The sequence below is a fragment of the Harpegnathos saltator genome, unplaced genomic scaffold (assembly GCF_003227715.2).
Source record: "Harpegnathos saltator strain DR-91 unplaced genomic scaffold, Hsal_v8.6 scaffold444, whole genome shotgun sequence".
In the NCBI taxonomy this organism is placed as follows: Eukaryota; Metazoa; Arthropoda; class Insecta; order Hymenoptera; family Formicidae; genus Harpegnathos; species Harpegnathos saltator.
The window spans coordinates 502,315-521,885 of NW_020230255.1; the positions used below are offsets into that span (position 1 = coordinate 502,315).

The 19,571-nt window shown below is 59.8% G+C and overlaps 2 protein-coding genes across 2 annotated transcripts; both read right to left on the reverse strand.

The window, feature by feature from the left end:
* Positions 1-652: 652 nt before the first annotated feature.
* On the reverse strand, positions 653-4,304 carry LOC112589249 (uncharacterized). The gene is made up of 3 exons (XM_025301739.1): positions 4,293-4,304; positions 3,312-3,475; positions 653-1,031 (listed from the first exon to the last, which is right to left on the reverse strand). The coding sequence occupies exons 1-3, from the start codon at positions 4,302-4,304 to the stop codon at positions 653-655; spliced, it is 555 nt and encodes a 184-aa protein (XP_025157524.1).
* A 9,439-nt stretch (positions 4,305-13,743) lies between these two features.
* Positions 13,744-14,322, reverse strand: LOC112589250 (serine/arginine-rich splicing factor RS2Z32-like). Its single transcript, XM_025301740.1, has one exon. It carries the CDS (start codon positions 14,320-14,322, stop codon positions 13,744-13,746), a length of 579 nt encoding a protein of 192 aa, XP_025157525.1.
* Between the last annotated feature and the right edge of the window lie 5,249 nt (positions 14,323-19,571).

Here is a 19,571-nt window from a genome sequence, read left to right on the forward strand (position 1 = left end):
GAGGACCCGCTCCGGTCGGGATCCCCCCCCCCCCGCGGACGGAGGCTGGCTCGAGGCGGCCGAGGAGGATCTGGCCCTCCATCATCCAGAGATCCTTCGTCCTCTTCAGCCGGTGTAATATCGGGTCCGCTTTCTAGCACTTCCCCCCCGGGGAGCGCCGACCACCACGTCGTCTCCTGCGACGGGCTACCGGTCGACGCTTCCGTTCGGCGGCCTCCTTTTGGGACAGAACGTCCTTGCAAAAGGAGACCGCCGCTTCCCATACCCCGTCGCTCCTGCACATGGCCTGGACTAGGCGGGAGCGATATCTCCTCCTCCCGACACCCCACCGCCCCTGCCAGGACACGGCGCTCCACTCCCCAGGCCGGACAAGCGGCCAGAGTGTGGTACACCATGTCCATTAGGACATAGAGATTAGGATATAGACGGGGCAATGGTGGCAACGGGTGGTGAGCTCCTTACCGATCCGGTGCAGGTACTTGCCAAAACACCCATGGCCCGTCAGCACCTGCACCAGATGGAAGGTCATTCCACATCTCCTCCTGCCCGCTATCTCTGGCAGGCAAGGGCGGACAGCCTCGGCCGTTATGCGCCCGAACCCCCGTGCGTCCGACAGAACGTCGCCCCACATCTCCAGTTTCCGAGCACTGGCCTAGGACTTCAGGCCCTGCAGGTCCTTGGCCGATAGTTCCGCCGCCTCGCGGAGCCCTTTCACCTTCCAATAAAGGATGGATCGCTCTTCAGCTATGAGCTCCACGGGGGGAGACCTGGCCAGGGTGGTCGCCGCCATGTACGACAGCGTCCGGAATCCTCTGACCGCTCTTATGTACAGGGGCCTCAGAGCGGCTCGCATGCGGGCGATCCCGTCTCTGGACGCCCGCAGCTGAGTCGCCCATATTGGCGCCCCGTACAGGGCGATCGAGAGGACCGCGCTGACGTATAGGCGGCGAGCCCTCCATCCCGGACCCCCATGGTTGCGCAGGAGACTGGCTACTGCCAGCCCTGCCCCGCGCACCCTGGGGGTCAGAAGCCTGAAATGAGGCCCGAAGCCCCAACGGCTGTCCAACGTCAGGCCGAGATATTTTATCATCGGCCCGACGCGGATGTGGACGCCATCGACTAGGACCCGTGTCTCCGGCGGCGCCCCTCGACTTCCATCGTGAAAGAACACGGCTTCCGTCTACTGAGGCGCCACCCTGAGTCACCCAGGTCCACGATGGTACCCACCACCGATGCCACCGCAATCTCCGCTTTGAGGCGGGCTTCCCCCCAGCTCTCTCCTCCGGCCGCCACTAATGTGTTGTCCGCATAGCAGACGACGTGGCAGCCTGGGGGGAGATACCAAATCTTTTTTTTGGTCACGCAGGGAAATCCATCATGGATACCCCCACCCCCCTGGGGGGCGGGGGTTATGTCGGACTCTTACCGACTAAAACCCCTGCGGGATGTCTACCTGTCGGACCGTGAGGTGGGGAGTTAGGGGAAATGCTCCTGCATTCCCTCCCCAACCCACCGGCCCCAGGGCTCCCTTTTGGGAGCCCCTCGCCACTTATGTACCGTGCCCTGTTCTACGGAGGAAATCCAGGGCGCGGTCCCTGACGGGTTGCCCCGCCGGTTGGCCTTCTCGTGTCACCGGTGAAGGAGAGAGGTGACATCCACCCTCCCTCCTTACCCCCCACCCTGCTAGTCAGGGAGGAAAGGATTTGTGAGGGAGTGGGCCCAGCCCCAACTGGGACACCACTCCCCCCTATCCCTACTTGTCCGGTCGCTCGGGGGGGAAAGGTAGGGAAGGTGGAACACCACCCCCTACTACCCCCTTGCGACCGGAGGCGGGCTCGGGACGGCCGAGGGACCTCACGGCCCTCGCGAGTCGGTGAGCTCTCCTCGACTGGCGCTGCTCCGGGCCCGCTATCGTGTCCCTCGACTCACGAGGGGCTCCGACCGCCCCGGCGCCGCTCCCCACGGTCCCGGTACGGTCGTCGCCCCCACTCAGCGGTCTCCTTCTGGGACATTACTGCCTCGCAGAAGGAGACCGCCGCTGTCCATGCCTCCTCGCTCCCGCACATGGCCTTGACCATGCGCGGGAGCGAGAGTTCCCCCTCCCGGCATCCCACCGCCCCGGCGAGGACACGGCGCTCCCCGGCCCATGCTGGACCCGCAGCCAGGATGTGGTACGCTGTGTCTTCCATCACGGGGCAGTGATGGCATCGAGTGGTGGGCTCCTTACTAATCCAGCGCAGGTACCGACCGAAGCACCCATGCCCGGTCAGCACCTGCGCCAGACGGAAAGACAGTCCACGTCCCCTCCTGCCTGTCAACTCGGACAGGCAGGGACGGACAGCCTCGGCCGTCGCTGGCCCGGGCCACAGGGTATTGGACAATAAGTCCCTCCACTTCTCCTGGGTGCGAGCCTAGGCCTGGAGCCTCAAACCCCTCAGGATCCTGACCGACATGTTTCCCACCCTGCGGAGCTCCTTCACCCTGCAATAGAGGGTGTGCCTCTCCTCGGCGAGGAGCTCCACAGGGAGAACGCCGGCCAAGGTGGTCGCCGCCATGTACGATATGGTACGGTACCCCCGAATCGCCCTAATTAGTACGGGCCTCAGCGCCTGCCGCAGTGCGCGCTTTTCGCCGCGGCAGACCCCCAGTTGTGGCGCCCATATGGGCGCCCCGTACAGGGCGATCGAGAGCACCGCCGTGACGTACAGGCGGCGAGCCTTCCAGCCTGGACCCCTTTGGATGCGCGTCAAACTGGCTACAGCCAGTCCGGCTTTGCGCACCCTGGGGGCCAATTCCCTGAAGTGGGGTCCGAAGCTCCATCGGCTGTCCAACGTCAGGCCGAGATATTTCATCGTCGGCCCGACGCGGACGTGGACCCGGCCATCAACGAGGACCCGGGTCTCCGGCGGCGCCCCACGACCCTTGCCCTGAAGGAACACAGCTTGAGTCTTTTGGGGTGCCACCTTGAGACCCAGGTCTCTGATGGTTCCCACCACCGATGCCAATGCTGTCTCCGCGCGGAGGTGGGCTTCTCCCCAGCTTTCCCCCCGGCTACCACTAACGTGTCGTCCGCATAGCAGACGACGTGGCAGCCCGGGGGGAGCGGAGTGCGCAGCACCCAGTCGAACGCGATGTTCCATAGCATGGGGCCGAGAACCGACCTTTGCGGAACACCGCGTTCCATTTCGCGCCGGCCTTGGACCCCGCCCTCCACCGGGAAGGCGAGGTCCCTGCCCCCGAAGTAAGTCGACAGGATCCGCAGGAGATAGACGGGTACCCCGTGGTGTTCGAGAGCCGGTCCAATCTCCGACCAGGGCAGGGTGTTGAAAGCGTTCGTTATGTCTAACGACACAGCCAGCAACACCCCGCCCTCCTCCTCCACGACCGCCCGGGCCAGGTCCCGGAAGCACTGGATCGCATCCAGCGTGGACTTTCCGGGCCTGAACCCGTGCTGGCGGTCGTGGAGGTTCGGCCCCTTCGAGGACAGATGTTGGACGAGGCGGTCGTCAATGATGCGCTCCAGCATCTTGCCCGCCTCGTCCAGCAAGCATATCGGCCTGTAGGCCGACGCACTCCCGGGTGCTTTGCCCTCCTTGGGGAGGACCAACTTGGCCCTCCTCCACTATGGGGGGAATACCCCCTCCCTGAGCCACCCGCTCAAAACCCTGCACGTAGCCGCGGACAGGTTTCCCTCGCCGAGGGCGAGGGCCCTGGACCGGTCAGGAATTCCGTCGGGGCCAGGGTCTTTCCCCTTGGCCCCGAGTCTTCTCCTGGCCGCGGTGAGCTCCTCTGGACCGCCAGACCCTCTTCCTAATCTCACTCCCCCATCGGAGGGGTCGGGATCTCGGGGAGGCCCCCTTCTGCCCGCGGAAAGAGGGCATCCAGGAGCCCCTCGAGGGTCTGGTGATCCAACGATTCCATCGGAGGGCGCGTTCATGGGCGGATCTTCCCCATCACCCTCTTGTATGGGCGCCTCCATGGATCGTCGTCCAGGGAGCTCACCAGTTACTCACAGGCCGCTCGCTTGGCCTCGACGATGGCGGCCTTGAAGACTTCCCTAGCTCGTAGGTAGCCCTCTTTTGCCCCTGCGACATCCCCGCCTCGTCGCCGGGCCCGGTAATAACGTCTTCTGGCTTGAACGGAGGAGTCTCGGAGGTCCTCCAACTCCTCCGTCCACCAGTACGTGGCCCGGCGCCGGCGGGGGTGGGATTGGGGCATCTCGACGTCGCAAGCCGACGCCACGAAACCTACAATTTCCCCAGCACCCTCCGCGGGGCTGGGGTACCACTCACCTGGCCCCACATCTAGGTGCCAGGTGGCCGCAAGGACGGCCGCCCGAAACTTGTCCGTATCTCGATTGAAAGGCCATTGGGGAGGGGAAAGTTCCCTTCCCCTGGGCTGCGGGCCAACACCTGTGCAGGTTTGGGGAGGCGGAGGGTCCACACTATATATCTGTGGTCAGACAGCGATTCGCCCTCCGCTTCCACCCTCCATTCTTGGAACAACCCGGCGGCCGAGGGGGTAGCCCAGGTCAAGTCGATGACCGACTGCCCCCCCGGCCGCACACAGGTGCTGGTTGAGTCTCTGTTCATTAACAGCAGGCCCAGTCCCGCTGCCCAACCGATCACGGCCTCGCCCCGAGGGTCCCTGTGCCGCGGACTGCAACCCCACTCTTCCGAGTGGGCGTTGAAGTCCCCGGCTATCACGACAGGCCGGGGATGCGCCCCAGCACCCCGATTCTGTCCAGGACCCTTTTCACCGGGGCGAGCTCACCGAGACCGGCCTTGTTCCTGTGGTGAGGGAGATACACCCCCACCACAGTGATGGGCCTCCAATCGACCGCCATATACGAGGACCCGTTCTCCCTGAATGCACAAGGAGGTATCCCCGCTGCAGGGTTCGCCACCATGGCCACCGAGCCGTCCGGGCTGCCGAACCAGTTAACACTGCGAACCGGTACCCAGTACGGCTCGGCGACCACCCCCAGCCCGGCGCCCAGCTGAGACATCCTCTGCATGCAGAAGTCCTGAGCTCGGGCGCCGTGGCCGATGTTGCCCTGTAGAACCCGGAGTGTCGTGAAGACTAAGCCTTACACGCCTCCTCCAGGCTGCCTACATCCACCCCCTCTTCCTGGGAGACTTCTGACGGCAAAGCCGTCTCAGTCTCCCCGAAGGGGGTTTCGGCCATGGTGACCTCCAGCGTGGGTGTCTATGCGGAGACTCGGGAGGTCCCTACCTGCGTGACATCCTCCTCTCGGGGGTACGAGGGCGAGTCAACCTGCAGGGGAGTCGGGGGCAGCGCTCCCACCTCCCCTTCCTCTACGTCTGTCGGGGGTGTGTCCGAGGGCTCCACCCTCCTTACCTTTGTCGCCTGTGCTTCCTCCTCCGGGTCGTCCTCGTCCCTGTTCGCCTTGTCCTCTTCTTCCCCTCTCCTCTTCCTGCGGGGTAGAGGTTCTTCCGGGTCTTGGGTCGTAGTCCTCTCCGGTTCCTAGTTCCAGTCTATTAGGTCGGGGGAGGAGTCCCTCTCCTCCCCTTTACCCTCTGGGATTTTTATTATGGAAGGGGCCGGATCCGTTCCAGCTCCACCTCTCCTTTGTCACTCGACAGGGAGGAGACTGGTCCACTCTTCTCCCCAGGCTTTGTCGGGTCCGGTCCTCCTCCGGCGGTGATGGTTCGGGCATCCTCCCAACCGGTATTCTCCTTCCCTTTCTGCCTCTCTCCTTCTTTCCTCTTTCCCCCCTTTCTCCTTCCGGAAAGGGGTTTGCAGGCGGGTCCTCCGATCTTATGACCGGAGGGCACGGAGGTAGCACATTCCGCTGCGGTCGACGGCGCTGATGCACCGCTCTAAGCAGCGGAAGTACAACGTTGCGCGAGCGGGCAGCACCGACTCCCCGCTGGGAGACGCTCATCACGCCCGAGTAAACTTCCTCAGGCGAGCATCCCCCAGCAAGGGCCACCGCGGCCGCCACCTCTTCGGCCCCGGTCGTCGCATCCAGCCCAGCAATTCGCAGTACTGCGAACTTTACCGGCCGCTGGATGCGATAACCAGGGCCCTTTTCCGCCGCGAGCTTGCGGAGCTCCTCCGCAAGCCGGTCGGCGGATGCCCCGACGTTGAGGCCAGGCATCTCTATCAGCATCGCTCTGTTCAGGCCCCGGCAGACCCTTGGGGAAGAATTTTTCCTCAGGTCCGCCGGTCTGATTCGGCGCCTGGCCTCGACCATAAACTCGTAATACTCTCCGTCGGGGCACGTTATGGTGACGGCCGCAGAGCGCGGCTTCGGCTTACCCTGCCCGGCCGTCGTGTCTCCCTCCAGGAACCCTTCTGTTTTGGGGTGGTAGAGGAGTTCCCCTTCTTCTTCTCCTCCTCCACTCTCCTCTGTCTCTCCTTTCGTCCTACCACTTAGGACCACAACTCCTTTTCTTTCTTCTTCTCTCCTTCTTTCTGGTCCCTTCGAATTGGGCCCCGGACTGCCTCTAGCAGGACCTTTGCCGGCGTCCCTTTTCCTCCCTGCTGGGCCTTTCTCTCCTCCTCCTTCATCCGCTTGGCCCTTTCCTTTCTTCTCCTTTTCTGCTCCTTTCTCCTCTCTTTCCTTCCCTTGCCCTTTTCCTTTTCCTTTGTCCTTTGGGCTCCACCGGTGTTTTGAGAGCCTGGGTTTTCCCCTCCGGGGCCTCCCGTCCTTCCTTCTTCCTTTCTTGTCCTGCTGCCGCCGGATTTTTGTTAGTCGCTGGGGTCCCCACCGCCACGGCCGTCCGGCCCACCCCGCTCGCAGCCTTAAAGAAGTCTAGCTCGGCCCGCATCTTGTCGAGCTCCTCCCTATGGCTGCAAGTATGGGCCGTGGCGGTCATGGCGGCGTCCAACTCCTCCGCCTTCTCCGTTTTCCACGTTGGGGGAAGGGGGTGCTCCGGAGCATTGTCGTCGTACGACGGTATGTCCACGAGCAACCCCCCACCCTCTGCTTCTTTCCCCTTCACAATAGAAGGAGGAGGAGAGGAAGGATAAGTTTCCCTTCTCCTCTTCTTCTTCCTCCTCTTCATTGCTTCCCTCCTGGATCTCTCCTCCTCCTCCTCCTCTGTGGACTTGGACGTAGATCCTCCCGCTGCCTTCGCATACGACAGTTTCCTTCCTTTCGGGAGTAAAGGTGGATGGGGGGTAAGGGCAGAGAGAGCTGAGGCCTTCAAGGCCTCTAATTCCTCGCCCAGCTTCCTATTTTCCACCCTCAGCTTCGGCAGTTCCTTGCGAAGCTCCTCCGCCTCCCTCTTTGTTTCTGTCGCCTCCTCCCCTCTGCTATCCAACTCAGCAGTCCTTGCGAGCAGGGTGGCCATAACGGTCTCGGAGGTGGCCACGGCGCGATTCAGTAACACCACGAAGGTCCCCTTTAAAGTGCGGGACCTCTGTGTGACCAACCGAACCGCGCCCAGAGTTCGGCCCACCTCCGAGGCCAGTTCTGCCACCCTGGCCTCCCTGAGGAGGTTGATTGTGGCGTTATTTCTAAATAGATCCTCGACCTGGCGCTTGTCCTCTAAAGAACGAAGTATGCCCGTGTCGAGGAGGATTCTGATATCTTGCTCCAACCTCCTGTTGTCCTCCTCCTTCTTCCTCTCCATCTCCATCTTCTTCTTCTTCTTCGCTCCTACCCTCTCACCCGTGGTGGGCAGCCTGCCAGGCCCCCTCCTCGTGAGTTCAAGGGCAGGAATCTCCACACCAAAGGAGCTGCCGCTGGTGTTGGTGGCCTCTCTCGTCCTCTTTCTCCCCCCGCCGATGTCCTTGGCTCTGCTCGGTCCAGTTACTGGTCCCGACGTGGTCCCCGCAGGGCCCTGGATACGTATCCTGCAACCTTGCGAAAGCAAAACGTCGGAGCGGACCACCGGAACGGTGGTCCGCCCCGAGGCCCCCGCTGTCCCATCGGTCCCCTCTTTTGTCCCTTCCGGACACACCCTCTGTATCTCCTTGTTATTTATAGGGGAGGTACCTTCTACCCCTGCTTGGAACAGAGAGGACCTGGCCTGTTGGCCCCTGATACCAGGGTTTTACCTTCGGACCCCAGGGACATACTTGTCACGCGTTGGGTGACCGCCCGCGTTACCCTACCCGGCGGGCTCACCGCGCACTCTCCGCGGTCAGAGAGGCGCTGCTTTGAGGACGGTGGTGGGTCTTCGATTTTGGACGACCCTCCAGAGGCTAACCCCCTGGAGTCCGTCGGCTCTACCTCCTTGGGGGGAGGGGAGGAGGCACCCGCCTGGGGGATTCCTACCACCTCTATAACCCCCGTCCCTACTTTCAAAAAATCTCCCTCCGGAGTGGGTGGTTGGTCCATGGACGCGCTGCTACGTCGTCCTTTAGCGACCGTGAGCCCGAGGGCTCTGAGCCCGAAGACTCGGAGTAGTTGGTTTTTATAATTTTGGAATCCTTTATTTTGGTCCCACGTGTTCGGCGGGAAGTGGGCGTCGACTCCGGGTAGAGCCCCCGCATTACCCGGGGTAAGGCTAGCGTTTCCTGGGGTTCGCCAGGTGCCCCAGATGAGGAACCACTTGCAACAGGTCACGCACCTGCCATTCATCCCATAAGCGTGGCATGCCTCAACCGTAGGATTACGTGGTGTTTTATAGAGGACCCGCCTCGCGGTCCGGCCAATTAAGGCAAGGCCCCCGGCCCCAGAGACATGACCTAGGGTTACGGTGTGATAGGCTAAGGTCTGCATGGGTTGCCTGAGTCTCCTGTACCAGAGTGCCGAAGCACCCTGGCGCCACGCAATTGTGTCAGGTTATACGTCCTGACAAGTACGGGTTTGCATTCAGGGTTTTTCTTCCTCTACAACGATTGCCTTCACCCGGCTCACGAGCCCGTTCTGCCCGCGCTGTAAGGTCCTTTGGGCCCCACGAATGAGACCCTCCAGACCCTGGATAAAACCTGGAGGCAGCTACCCATCCAGGAGTATTATGGACGCTCTTAGTCTGGCTCTTCCGTACAGACCGGCATGGTTGAACCTGCCAGGGGCCGAAGCCCCGCTGGCACAGCTCTGTACATCATAGGGACACGCAAGCTCCCCCACCACGACAAGGTGGCGTCCACGGGGAAGGGGAGATACCAAACCATTTCTCTTTTCTTTTGTAACGCAGGGGAAATCCATCATGGATACCCCCGACCCCTTTGGGGGGGTTGGGGGTTATGTCGACTCTTACTGACTAAAACCCTTGTGGGATGCCTACCTGTCGGACCGAGTGGAGGGGAGTCAGGGGAACTACTCCCGTATTCCCTCCCCAACCCCCCGACCCCAGGGCTCGTTCCGAGCCCTCCGCCATTCTTTACCGCACCCTGTTCCGCAAAGGGAATCCAGGGTGCGGTCCCGGTTGGTCTAGGACCGACCGGTTGGCCTTCTGGTGTCGCCTATGGGGTGAGGGGGCATCCGCCCTCCCCTAGATTCGGGGTGGTGGGGTTTTTGGGGAAGTGGGCCCGCCCCAAAACGGGCACTACTTCCCCCTTTTTTTTTTTTTTTTGACGAGGAGGAAATCCATCATGGATACCCTGACCCTCGGGGAAGGGCCAGGGTTATGCCGGACTCCTACCGGCTAAAACCTCCCCGGGTGGCGCTGCGAAGGGACTTGGGTCGGGGCCCCGGTGCCGCGTAACTGCTAATCGGGGCCCCGAGTCCAGGTTTGCACCTTCTGTCCCTGAGGGGCGGGGCGGGGGAGGGGGGAAGCCGACCCGAGGGTCCGCTTCGACCACCGCTCCCCCAGGGGAAGGGGGAAGCCGGCCCGAAGGCCCGCTTCGATCACCGTTCCCCTTTCCCACCCCTCACGCCTCGTCTCTTCGGTCGGGAAGGGGGAAGCCGGCCGAGGCCCGCTTCACCACCGTTCCCGACCAGACGAGGCGCCGCCAATACACGTTGTGTGGCTGACTGACCCACCGTATCAGCCAGCCACCCTACCTTGGGAGGGCTGGTTGGGGCACCGGGAGTCCCCGCCCGGTGCCCCACCCTCCCGCCCGGCGGTTGCGGGGAGATATACTCCCCTAGCCGCCGGGCTCTCCCCACCTCCGCGGAGGAATGGGGCGGGGGGTCCTAGTGACCCCCCTCCCGCATATCCGAACTACGTTTCGGATTTGCGGTTAGGGGGGGAGGGGCATTTTCGACGGCTTGTCTCCATCGATACCCTCTCCCCCCCTTATTATTATCCGACGCCCTTTTTCGGGCCAGTCGGTGGTCTGTGGGTGTAGGGCCTTGGCCTCAGCCTTGCCCTCCACCCACTACCTTCTCCCGTTGCTGCCCTTGGAGGGGCAGCAGGGGGCGGCGGTGGTGGCGCCACAGCCACCCCTACTGCAGGGGGGGCGGTCAGCATCGCTGCCGCCACCATCAGAGGGGTGAGTCGGTGAAGTACCACCACCGCCACCCTTCCGTCTCCGACTCCTCTCTGGCCTCCGCGGGGGGCACCGTGCCCCCTACGGGGTCCCCGCCTTGCTGGTGCATGTGGGGGAGCAGGAGGGGGAGGGGGGGAGGAGGAGGTGGTGGACCCACGATCCTCCTAAGTTCGTCCTCCTCCGACGAATCAGCGTCTCCCTCCCTGCTCCTGCTCCTCCCCGCTCTCCACTGGCGGTGCCTCTCGCGCCGCCTCCTTTTTCTCCCCCGGCCCTCTGCCCTTCTCCGCATCTCTTCCGCCTCCTCCTTCTGCGTCATGACTGATTCGCAGAAGGAGGAGAATGCGTCCCATCTCTTCTCGCTCCCGAGGATCGCCCCGACTATCCTCGGGAGCGAGAGGTCCTGGCCCAAGGCCCGGACCATGACTCCGCGCTCGGCACTCCAGGCGGGGCAGTCCTGGAGTGTATGTTGCGCGGAGTCATGGTCATGTCCGCAATGGTGGCAGGAAGTTGTGCGTTCCTTCCCGATGCGGCACAGGTACTCACCGAAGCATCCATGCCCGGTGAGCACCTGTGCCATCCTGAATGTCAGGGTTCCGCTTGCCCTTCCCACCCATTCCTGCAGGAAGGGCCGGACGGCCTCGACGGTCCTCCTCCCGTACCTGGCGTTGGCCAGGAACCTTTGCCATCTCTCGAGGAGGACCCGCCGAGTCTGGTGCTTCATCTCACGTATTGCCCTGGCGAGCGGTTCTCCGTCCCCCCCTGTACGGATGAGCTCACGCTTCCTGTCGTACATTCTCTTGTACGACAGGGCCATGAGCTCTAGGGGGGGCATGCTCGCCAGGACCGTCGCCGCCACGCAGGACACGGTGCGGTAGCACCGCGCTACCCTGACCGCCAGCACCCTCTGCACTCTGCGCAATTGCGCCTGCATCGGGCGACTGGCGGCCAGGGCTTCCGCCCAGATTGGCGCACCATATAGCGCCACCGAATTTAAAATTCCTGCGTGGAGGCGAGGAGCCTTCCCGTCTGGTCCCCCGACGTTGGGCATGAGCCTGCCCAACCGGGCGGATACCACCCTTAGTCGGGGGACCAGTCTGTTTACGTGTTCTCTGAAGCACCAGGTGCCGTCCAATTTGAGGCCCAGATAGTTCATCTGGGCCTCCAACGGAACCCTGACTACGCCAACCCGCACCCAGGCTTGGGGTGGCTTCCTTCCCTTTTGATGAAAGAATATGGCTTCTGTTTTTCTTTCAGCCACCACCAAGCCCAGGTTGCGGATGGCACGCACAACTCCTGCCACCGCGATGTTGGCCGTGTTCACGGCATCCCTCCAGTCGTTCCCCCCGGCCAGTATCAAAGTATCGTCTGCGTAACAGACGATACTGCAGCCGCGGGGGAGGGCTGTCCGGAGGACTGAATCATATCCGAGGTTCCACAGTAGTGGGCCCAGAACTGAGCCCTGTGGAACCCCGCAACTCATTCCCCTCTCGCGCACCTTGCCGTCGGCGTCCGTCCACGTGAGACGCCGACCCCGGAAATAATCCTCGATGACGGCCACGAGGTAGGGTGGGAAGCGGAAGTAACTCCGCATCGCCTGCACCACCCTACCCCAGTGCAGGGTGTTGAACGCGTTGGCGATATCCAACGATATCGCCACCGCCACCCTGCCCTCCATCACGATGGCCTCCGAGAGGGATCTCAGATGCTTAATTGCATCTACGGTAGATCTCCCCTCCCGGAAGCCATATTGACCGTCATCGAGGTTGGGACCTTCCCGGGACATATGCTCCTGGAGGCGGGCAGCGATAATCCGCTCAAACAGTTTGCCCGCTTCGTCCAGGAGACATATGGGCCGGTACGCGGAGGGGGAGTCCTCCGGTTTGCCCTCTTTTTGGAGGAGGACCACATTGGCCCTCCCCCAGACTGGGGGGAACCTTCTCTCCCTGAAGGCTCGCGAAAACAGCGAGGCGAACCTCCCGCTTAAGTACCCTGAGGCTAGGGTTAGGACGCGGCCGGGGATGCCATCCGGTCCGGGAGCTTTCCCGTTCTTGACCTTCTTGACACCCCCAGCCACCTCCTCCTCTGTGACCCCCGGTACCTCCCCCTGTTGTTCGGGGGATGGTGGAATGTATGGGGTGATGGGGTTACCCTCCCCAACCGGAAACAGGGTTTCCATCACCCTCTCCAAGAACCGGGGGTCAAGCGTCACCGTCTTAGGGGGCGTCCATGGTCTCATTTTCTGCATTACCATTCTGTATGGACGCCCCCACGGGTCAGCATCTAGTGAGAGGAGGAGGTCGTCCCACCCTCTTCCTCTGGCCGCCCCGATGGCTTCTCTCAGTTTTACCGCTGCTTTGCAGAATTCCATCCGGGCGGCCCGAGTGGCCTCAAGGTCCGGGGGTCGTTTGTTTCGCTCTTTCCGGAACGTCCGCCTGGCGTGGACCGATCTGCGCCTCAAGTCGGCTATCTCGTCGGTCCACCACCAGGCGGATCGTTTCGGGCAGGACCTGACTCTGGGCATGGAGGCATCGCACGCCTGTGCGAGTATATCCATGACCTCCATGACCTCAGAGTCAAGGTCCTGCCCCTCCCTTCGTCGTGGCCAGGTGGAGCCCTCCAGGGAGATCTCCAGGATCTCCCTGTTTAGCCTGGCCAGTGACCATCTTCCGGGTCGGGGTTCCTTCCTTTGGACCGGCCGCAGGCCTTTGGGGGTGACGGACAGCTCCATCTCTATTATCAGATGATCCGACAATGTCTCGATCTCGTCCGCCACCCTCCAGGTCTGCACCCTCCTCATGGCAGCAGGGGTTGCCCACGTTAAGTCAATGATAGACTCCCCCTGCTGCCCCACGAATGTGGATTTGTCTCCTTCATTGAGGATGTGCAGACCCAGGCCCGCGGCCCAGTCCACTGTTTCCTCCCCCCTCCTGTCACCGCGCCGGGATCCCCACACTTCTGATTTTGCATTGAAATCCCCGGCAACGATGACAGGACCCTGGAGATGCTGTCTCACAGCATCTCCTATCTCTTGGAGCCTGGACCTGTACTCAATCAGGTCCAGGCTCTTTTCAGGGGGGAGGTATACCCCGACCACGATAGTCACTCCCCACCTGACCACGACGTATCCCCGGCCAGGACTCAAAAATTTTGCCGGGGGGGAGCTTTCGCTCGCCTTCCATGTGATAACGACAGAGCCCCTGTCGTCCCCGAACCACCTTGGGTGGTTTCTGGGGACATAATAGGGCTCTGCCGCTATCCCTAACCCTGCACCGCGCTCCGCCATCGAGTACTCGAACAGCGGTTGAGCTTGGCGGGCGCGGTGCAGGTTTGCTTGTAGCAGCCTGGTGGTCATTATTTGTCGGTCGGATTGACAATGACCTTCCCACCAGGCTACTCTCCCTCATCGCTCTCAGCGTTTTCCACCGGACGTGGACGCTTTTCTCCTCTTTTCTCCTCCACCTCCATTTGTTCTTCCTCCGCCTGCGTGGAGGGTGGAGGGGGTGGTGGTGGTGGAAGTCGCTTCCTCTGTGGGAGCGGTGATGGAGCCCTTTCTGCCTCTCCATTTTCCGCCTCCCTTTTTCCAGTTTCTCCCTTGCCGCTGGGGGGGACAGGAGGGTCCTGGGGCTTCGGTGCGGACGCCTCTCGCCTCTCCACTGTCCCTCCCGCGGCTTTCCTTCTTCCCTTCGGTGGCCGGCAGGCTGGTCCTCCCATCCTATGACCTGCTGGCACTCCTGCATCAGCGCATACTTGGCACCTGGCTCTCGATACACAATCTCTTGCCAGGTGCCCTTTTTCTCCGCATCTATAACAATTTTCTCTTCTGTCTGCGTTGTTTTTGCAGTTTTGCTGCACATGTCCCTGCTCTAGGCATTTATAACATTGCAATGGTCTTGTTTGCAGCATTTCTGCCTTCACTTGCGTCCAGCCTATTTTAATGCTCCCCATTTCAGCTATCTTTTTAGCTGCCATTATGGGGCATTGTATCCACAGCGATCTTATTTCTCGCACCACTTCCCCCTAACCTATCCTGTCCGTGGCCAGGGGGGATCCATCTTCTTCCTAGGTAGAAAAAGAGCCGGATCCCCCCTGCTGACGGAGTCGGGGCCGAGGTGGCCGAGGAGGAGGGATTGGACCCCTGCTAGTCGGGGCTCCTCCCTCCTCCTCAGCCGGTGTCTCCTCGGACCCACTGCCTAAATGCCCCCCCTCTGGGTTGCCGGCCACCCCGTCGTCGTCGACGACGACGGGTTGTGTGTGGCCGGCGCTCCCTCTCGGCGGCCTCCTTCTTGGACATTACGCCCCTACAGAAGGAGGCCGCCGCTTCCCATCCCTCCTCGCTCCCACAAATGGACGCCACCATGCGTGGGAGCGAGATGTCCCCGTTGCTCCACCCCATGGCCCCGGCCAGGACACGGCGCTCCTCTTCCCAGGCCGGACAAGCGACCAGGGTATGGAGCGCCGTGTCCATGAGCACGGGGCAGTGGTGGCATCTGGTGGTGGGCTCCTTCTCTATCTGGTGCAGGTACTTGCCAAAGTATCCATGGCCCGTCAGCATCTGCACCAGATGAAAGGACAATCCGCATCCCCTCCTGCCAGCCAGTTCTGGCAGGCAGGGGCGGACGGCCTCCGCCGTCTGGCGCCCGTACCCCCGTTGGTCGGACAATTTGCCCGCCCACATCTCGTGGGTACGGGCCACGGCTTGAGACTTTAAGGCCCGCACATCCCTGGCCCTAAGGTCCCCCTCCTTGTGGAGCTCCTTTATCCTCCAATAGAGGATTCCTCCGCAATGAATTCCACGGGAGGAAGCCGGCCAGGGTGCTCGCCGCCATGTATGAGACCGTTCTGTACGATCTCGACATTCTGATAAACATTGGCCTCAGCACCTGCCTCAGCCTTTGTTGGCCCTCGCGGCAAGTGCTGAATTGGGGCGCCCAGATTGGCGCCCCGTATAATGCGATCGACAGAACGGCCGTCGCGTATAGGCGGCGAGCCCTCCATCCTGGACTCCCAAGGTTGCGCTAGAGACTAGCGACTGCCAGTCCCGCGTTGCACACCCTGGGGGCCAAATCCCTAAAGTACGGGCCGAAGTCCCACCGGCCGTCCAACGTCAGGCCGAGATATTTAATCGTCAGCCCAACGCGGATGCGGACGCCATCTATTAGGACCTGGGTCTCGGGTGGCGCCCCTCGACTGCCGTCATGAAAAAACACGGCTTCAGTCTTTTGGGGCGCCACCTTCAGTCCCAGGCCCTCGATGGTTCCCACCACCGATGCCACAGCAGCCTCTGCGCAGAGCTTCCCCCCAGGTCCTCTCCCTGCTGCCACTAGGGTGTCGTCCGCGTAGCAGACGACGTGGCAGCCCGGGGGGAGAGGAGTTCGCAGCACCCGGTTGAACGCGATGTTCCATAGCAGAGGGCCGAGCACCGACCCCTGCGGAACACCGCGCTCCATTGCGCGCCGACCTAGAACCCCGTCTTCTTTGTTGAAGGCGAGGTCTCTGCCCTCGAAGTAGGCCTCCAATATGCGCCGGAGGTAGGCGGGCACCTCGTGGTACTCGAGGGCCCGCCCCACCTCCGGCCAGGGCAGGGTGTTGAAGGCGTTCTTGATGTCGAGAGACACCGTCAACAACACCCCGCCCTCTCTCTCCACGACCGTCGCGGTCAGATCCCGGAGGTACTGAATGGCATCCAGCGTCGACCTCCCGGAGCTGAAACCATATTGACGGTCGTGGAGATCCGGCCCCTCCGAGGACATGTGCTGGACGAAGCGGTCGGCAATAATGCGTTCTAGCACCTTGCCCGCCTCGTCCAGCAGGCAAATCGGCCTGTAGGCCGGCGCGCTCTCGGATGTCTTGCTCTCCTTGGGGAGGAGGACCAACTTGGCCCTCCTCCACGCGGGGGGTATACTCCCTCCTTAAGGCACCCGCTTAAAACCCCGCGAAAGGCGGCGGATAGGCTCTCTTCGCCGAGTGCGAGAGCCCAGGCTAGGCCAGGGATCCCGTCGGGGCCGGGGGCTTTCCCCTTGGTCCCGAGCTTTCTCCTGGCCATGACGAGCTCCTCTGGTTCAACAGCCAGGCCTTCGCTCCAGCCCCCCTCCCCCAGTTCGGGGGTGGGGATCTTGGGCGGGCCCCCCTCCACCCTCGGAAAGAGGGTGTCGAGGAGCCCTTCAAGGGTTCGGCTGTCCAACGACTCCGTCGGCGGGGGCGCCCATGGGCGGGCTTTGCCCATCACCCTTTTGTACGGGCGCCCCCACGGGTCGTCGTCCAGGGAGCTCGTCATTTGCTCCAGGCTTCTCGCTTTGCCTCGGCGATGGCGGTACGGAGGGCCTTCCGGGCAATCCGGTAGGCCTCCACCGCTCTCGTGACGTCCTCGCCTCTTCCCCGGGCCCGGTACAGGTGCCGTCTGGCTTGGACGGAGGAGTCGCAGAGTTCCACGATCTCCTACGTCCACCAGTACGCGATCCGGCGACGGCGTGGACTTGGGGCATCGATGCGTCGCAGGCCGACGCCACAATATCCACTAGTTCCTCAGTCCCCTCCTGGGAGCTGAGGGCCCACTCCGCTGGCTCTTTATCAAAGTGCCAGGTGGCCACGAGAACGGTCGCCTTGAACCTATCCGCATCGAATCGACTGAGGGTCCATCTCCTGGGGAAGGGAAAGTCCCCCTCCCAGGGGCAGCAGGGGGCCCGCACCTGTGGAGGTCTGGGGAGGTGGAGGGCCCACACTATGTATCGGTGATCCGACAGTGTTTCGCCCTCCACCTTCCACTCCCGGAATAACCAGGCGGCTGAAGGGGTCGCTCAGGTCAAATCGATGACTGACTCCCCGTTCAGCCGCTGGCGGACCCCTCGTTTATCAACGAGAGGCCGAGACCCACTGCCCAGTCTATGAGAGCCTCGCCCCTGGAGTCCCTTTGCCGGGGACTACACCCCCACCCTTCCGAAGGGGCGTTGAAGTCCCCGGCAATCACGACGGGTCGGGGATGGCATCTCCGTACCAAATCCCCAATCCTGTCGAGGACTCTCTCAATGCGGGCGAGGTCTCCCAGACTTTCCTTATTTTTACGGTGGTGGAGATACACTCCCACCACCGTGATGGGCCCTCAGTCGACCGCCACAAACGAGGACCCCTTTGCCCTAAGTACACAGGGAGGGGTCCCCGCCGCGGGGTTTGCCACCATGGCGACCGAGATGTCACCGCTGCCAAACCAACCCTCGCTGGTATGTGGCACATAGTGCGGCTCGGTCGCCACCCCTAGCCCGGCACCCAGCTCTAGGATCCTGTTACAGAACAGGTCGGAGATACCAAACCAAACCTAACCAAATCTAACCTAACCTAGGTTTGGTTATCAACCTATAACAACAAAATCAGTGAAATCCGTACAAATTTACCTTACAAAAGGTAAAAAAGAGCCAAGGTACGCGCGTGTGTGTCTGTGCAAAAAACTTATAAAAGCACTTTGTACAAAAATCTATTGTAAAAAAAACGTATTAATAACTATAATAAAAAAATAACTTTTGTAAAAAAATCTTTGTACAAAACTTGTAGAAAAAACCGTATTAATAACTGTAATAAAAACATCCTTACAAAAACTGTACTTGGAAACGTTGTACATCAATTTGTAATAGAAAAGTTACGTAGAAAAATCTTATTAAAATTAAAATAATTTTAATTTGGTAATTGTAATTTGGTTTTATAATTTCATTTTTAACAAAAATGATGAAAATAAAAATTTTTTAGAAAATTTGTTCTATAAAAAACAGTAATTTGTAACATTTGATATTTTTCACTTCAAAAATAGTGATATTGTAAAATAGGATATACAAAATAGGAAATAAAAAATAGGAGATTTCCGCCAAATGAAAATGACAACAAACTAGTATTATGTTATTACATTTCTTATTACATATTACATTTCTTATTTGTTATGTATTTCTTATGTTCTTGTTTTTTTATATCGCTGTTTGTTGAATATATATTAATGAAGTAGTTTGTTACAGGTACTATTGATTCACTGATAAAATAATTTCCTAGCAAACACCAAGTAACAGTTATATAATTGTTTACTGTAATTTCCCACTTAACAATATAACTATTGTATAATATAACACACATGTTATATTGCAATTATATTATATAGTTGGAAATTATAACTAACTGCTATATCTAATAATTATATAACTGCTATATACTATTTACTGGGTTGTCACAGTTATTATTATTTTTAACAATAACAGTAATGCAAGTAACGCGTTAACTTACTATGTATGTATGTATGTATTCTTTATTGCCTCCCCTTGGGGTTACAATTCTTAACCTTTACATTTCCTTTATCTTATCTCTTACATTTTAATCTGTTAAATTAATTCTAATCGCTTACATTCTAATCGCTTGAGAGAGAGAGAGAGCTCCGCACACACACACCTCACTCTTCTCCATTCTCTCCCCCTCTCTCATTCTCCACTCTTTTCCTCTCATTCCATGACCTCCGTTTCCGGTGCTCCTATCTCTCTCCTTCTCCGCCTCCCCCTTTCTTCCCTCCTCCTCCTCTTTCCTCTCCTCTCCACCATTTTTCCACTTCCTTCATCCACTTCTCCCCTTTTCCCTCCTCTCCTAGTACCTCCCTCTCCATCTCCTGCCATCCCCTTTCTTCCCCCCATCCTGTGCACTCCTCCCATATATGCGTCCATGTTTCTTCCCTTCTCCCACACATCCTGCATCTCCTCTTTTCCTCCTCCTCCCAATACCTTCCTCCTCTTAGCTCACATCCTAGCCTAAATCTCGCTATCCTCCTCCATCTTTTCTCTCCCCACCCCATTTTCAGATATCCCGGTACTCCCCTCCCTTTCACCCTTCCGTATCCCTCATTGTGTCTTGATTCTCTTATCCTTTCCCATCTCTCCTCCTCCTGTTTTCTCCTTTCTCTACTCTTTATTTCCTCTCCCCTTATCTTCTCTCCCTTTTCCCTCCTTTCTCCTATCTCGTCTATTTTCCACCCCCTATCCTCAAATAACCTTCTCCTCTCCTCTTCCCATTTCCCCACTTCTTTTCCTCTCCTTGCCCTATTCCTCATGTCCATCCAGCACCTTCTTGCTATCTCTCCTCCTTTCCCTTCCTCCAGTCTCTTCTCATATCCCCATGCTCTCATTCCTGCTCTGCCTCTCATTAATTCCCTCTGCATCTCCTCTCTTATTATATACCCTGGGGTCCATCTCTCTACCCCC

Excerpts from the sequence above, each read along its gene's own strand:
- LOC112589249 (XM_025301739.1), bottom strand. Across the intron at positions 1,032-3,311 it reads GCTTTCAACACCCTGCCCTG|GCTTCTGACCCCCAGGGTGC; the intron begins GTCGGAGATTGG and ends GCCTCATTTCAG.
- LOC112589250 (XM_025301740.1), bottom strand. The coding sequence starts at position 14,322 with ATGGCAGCTAAAAAGATAGCTGAAATGGGGAGCATTAAAATAGGCTGG.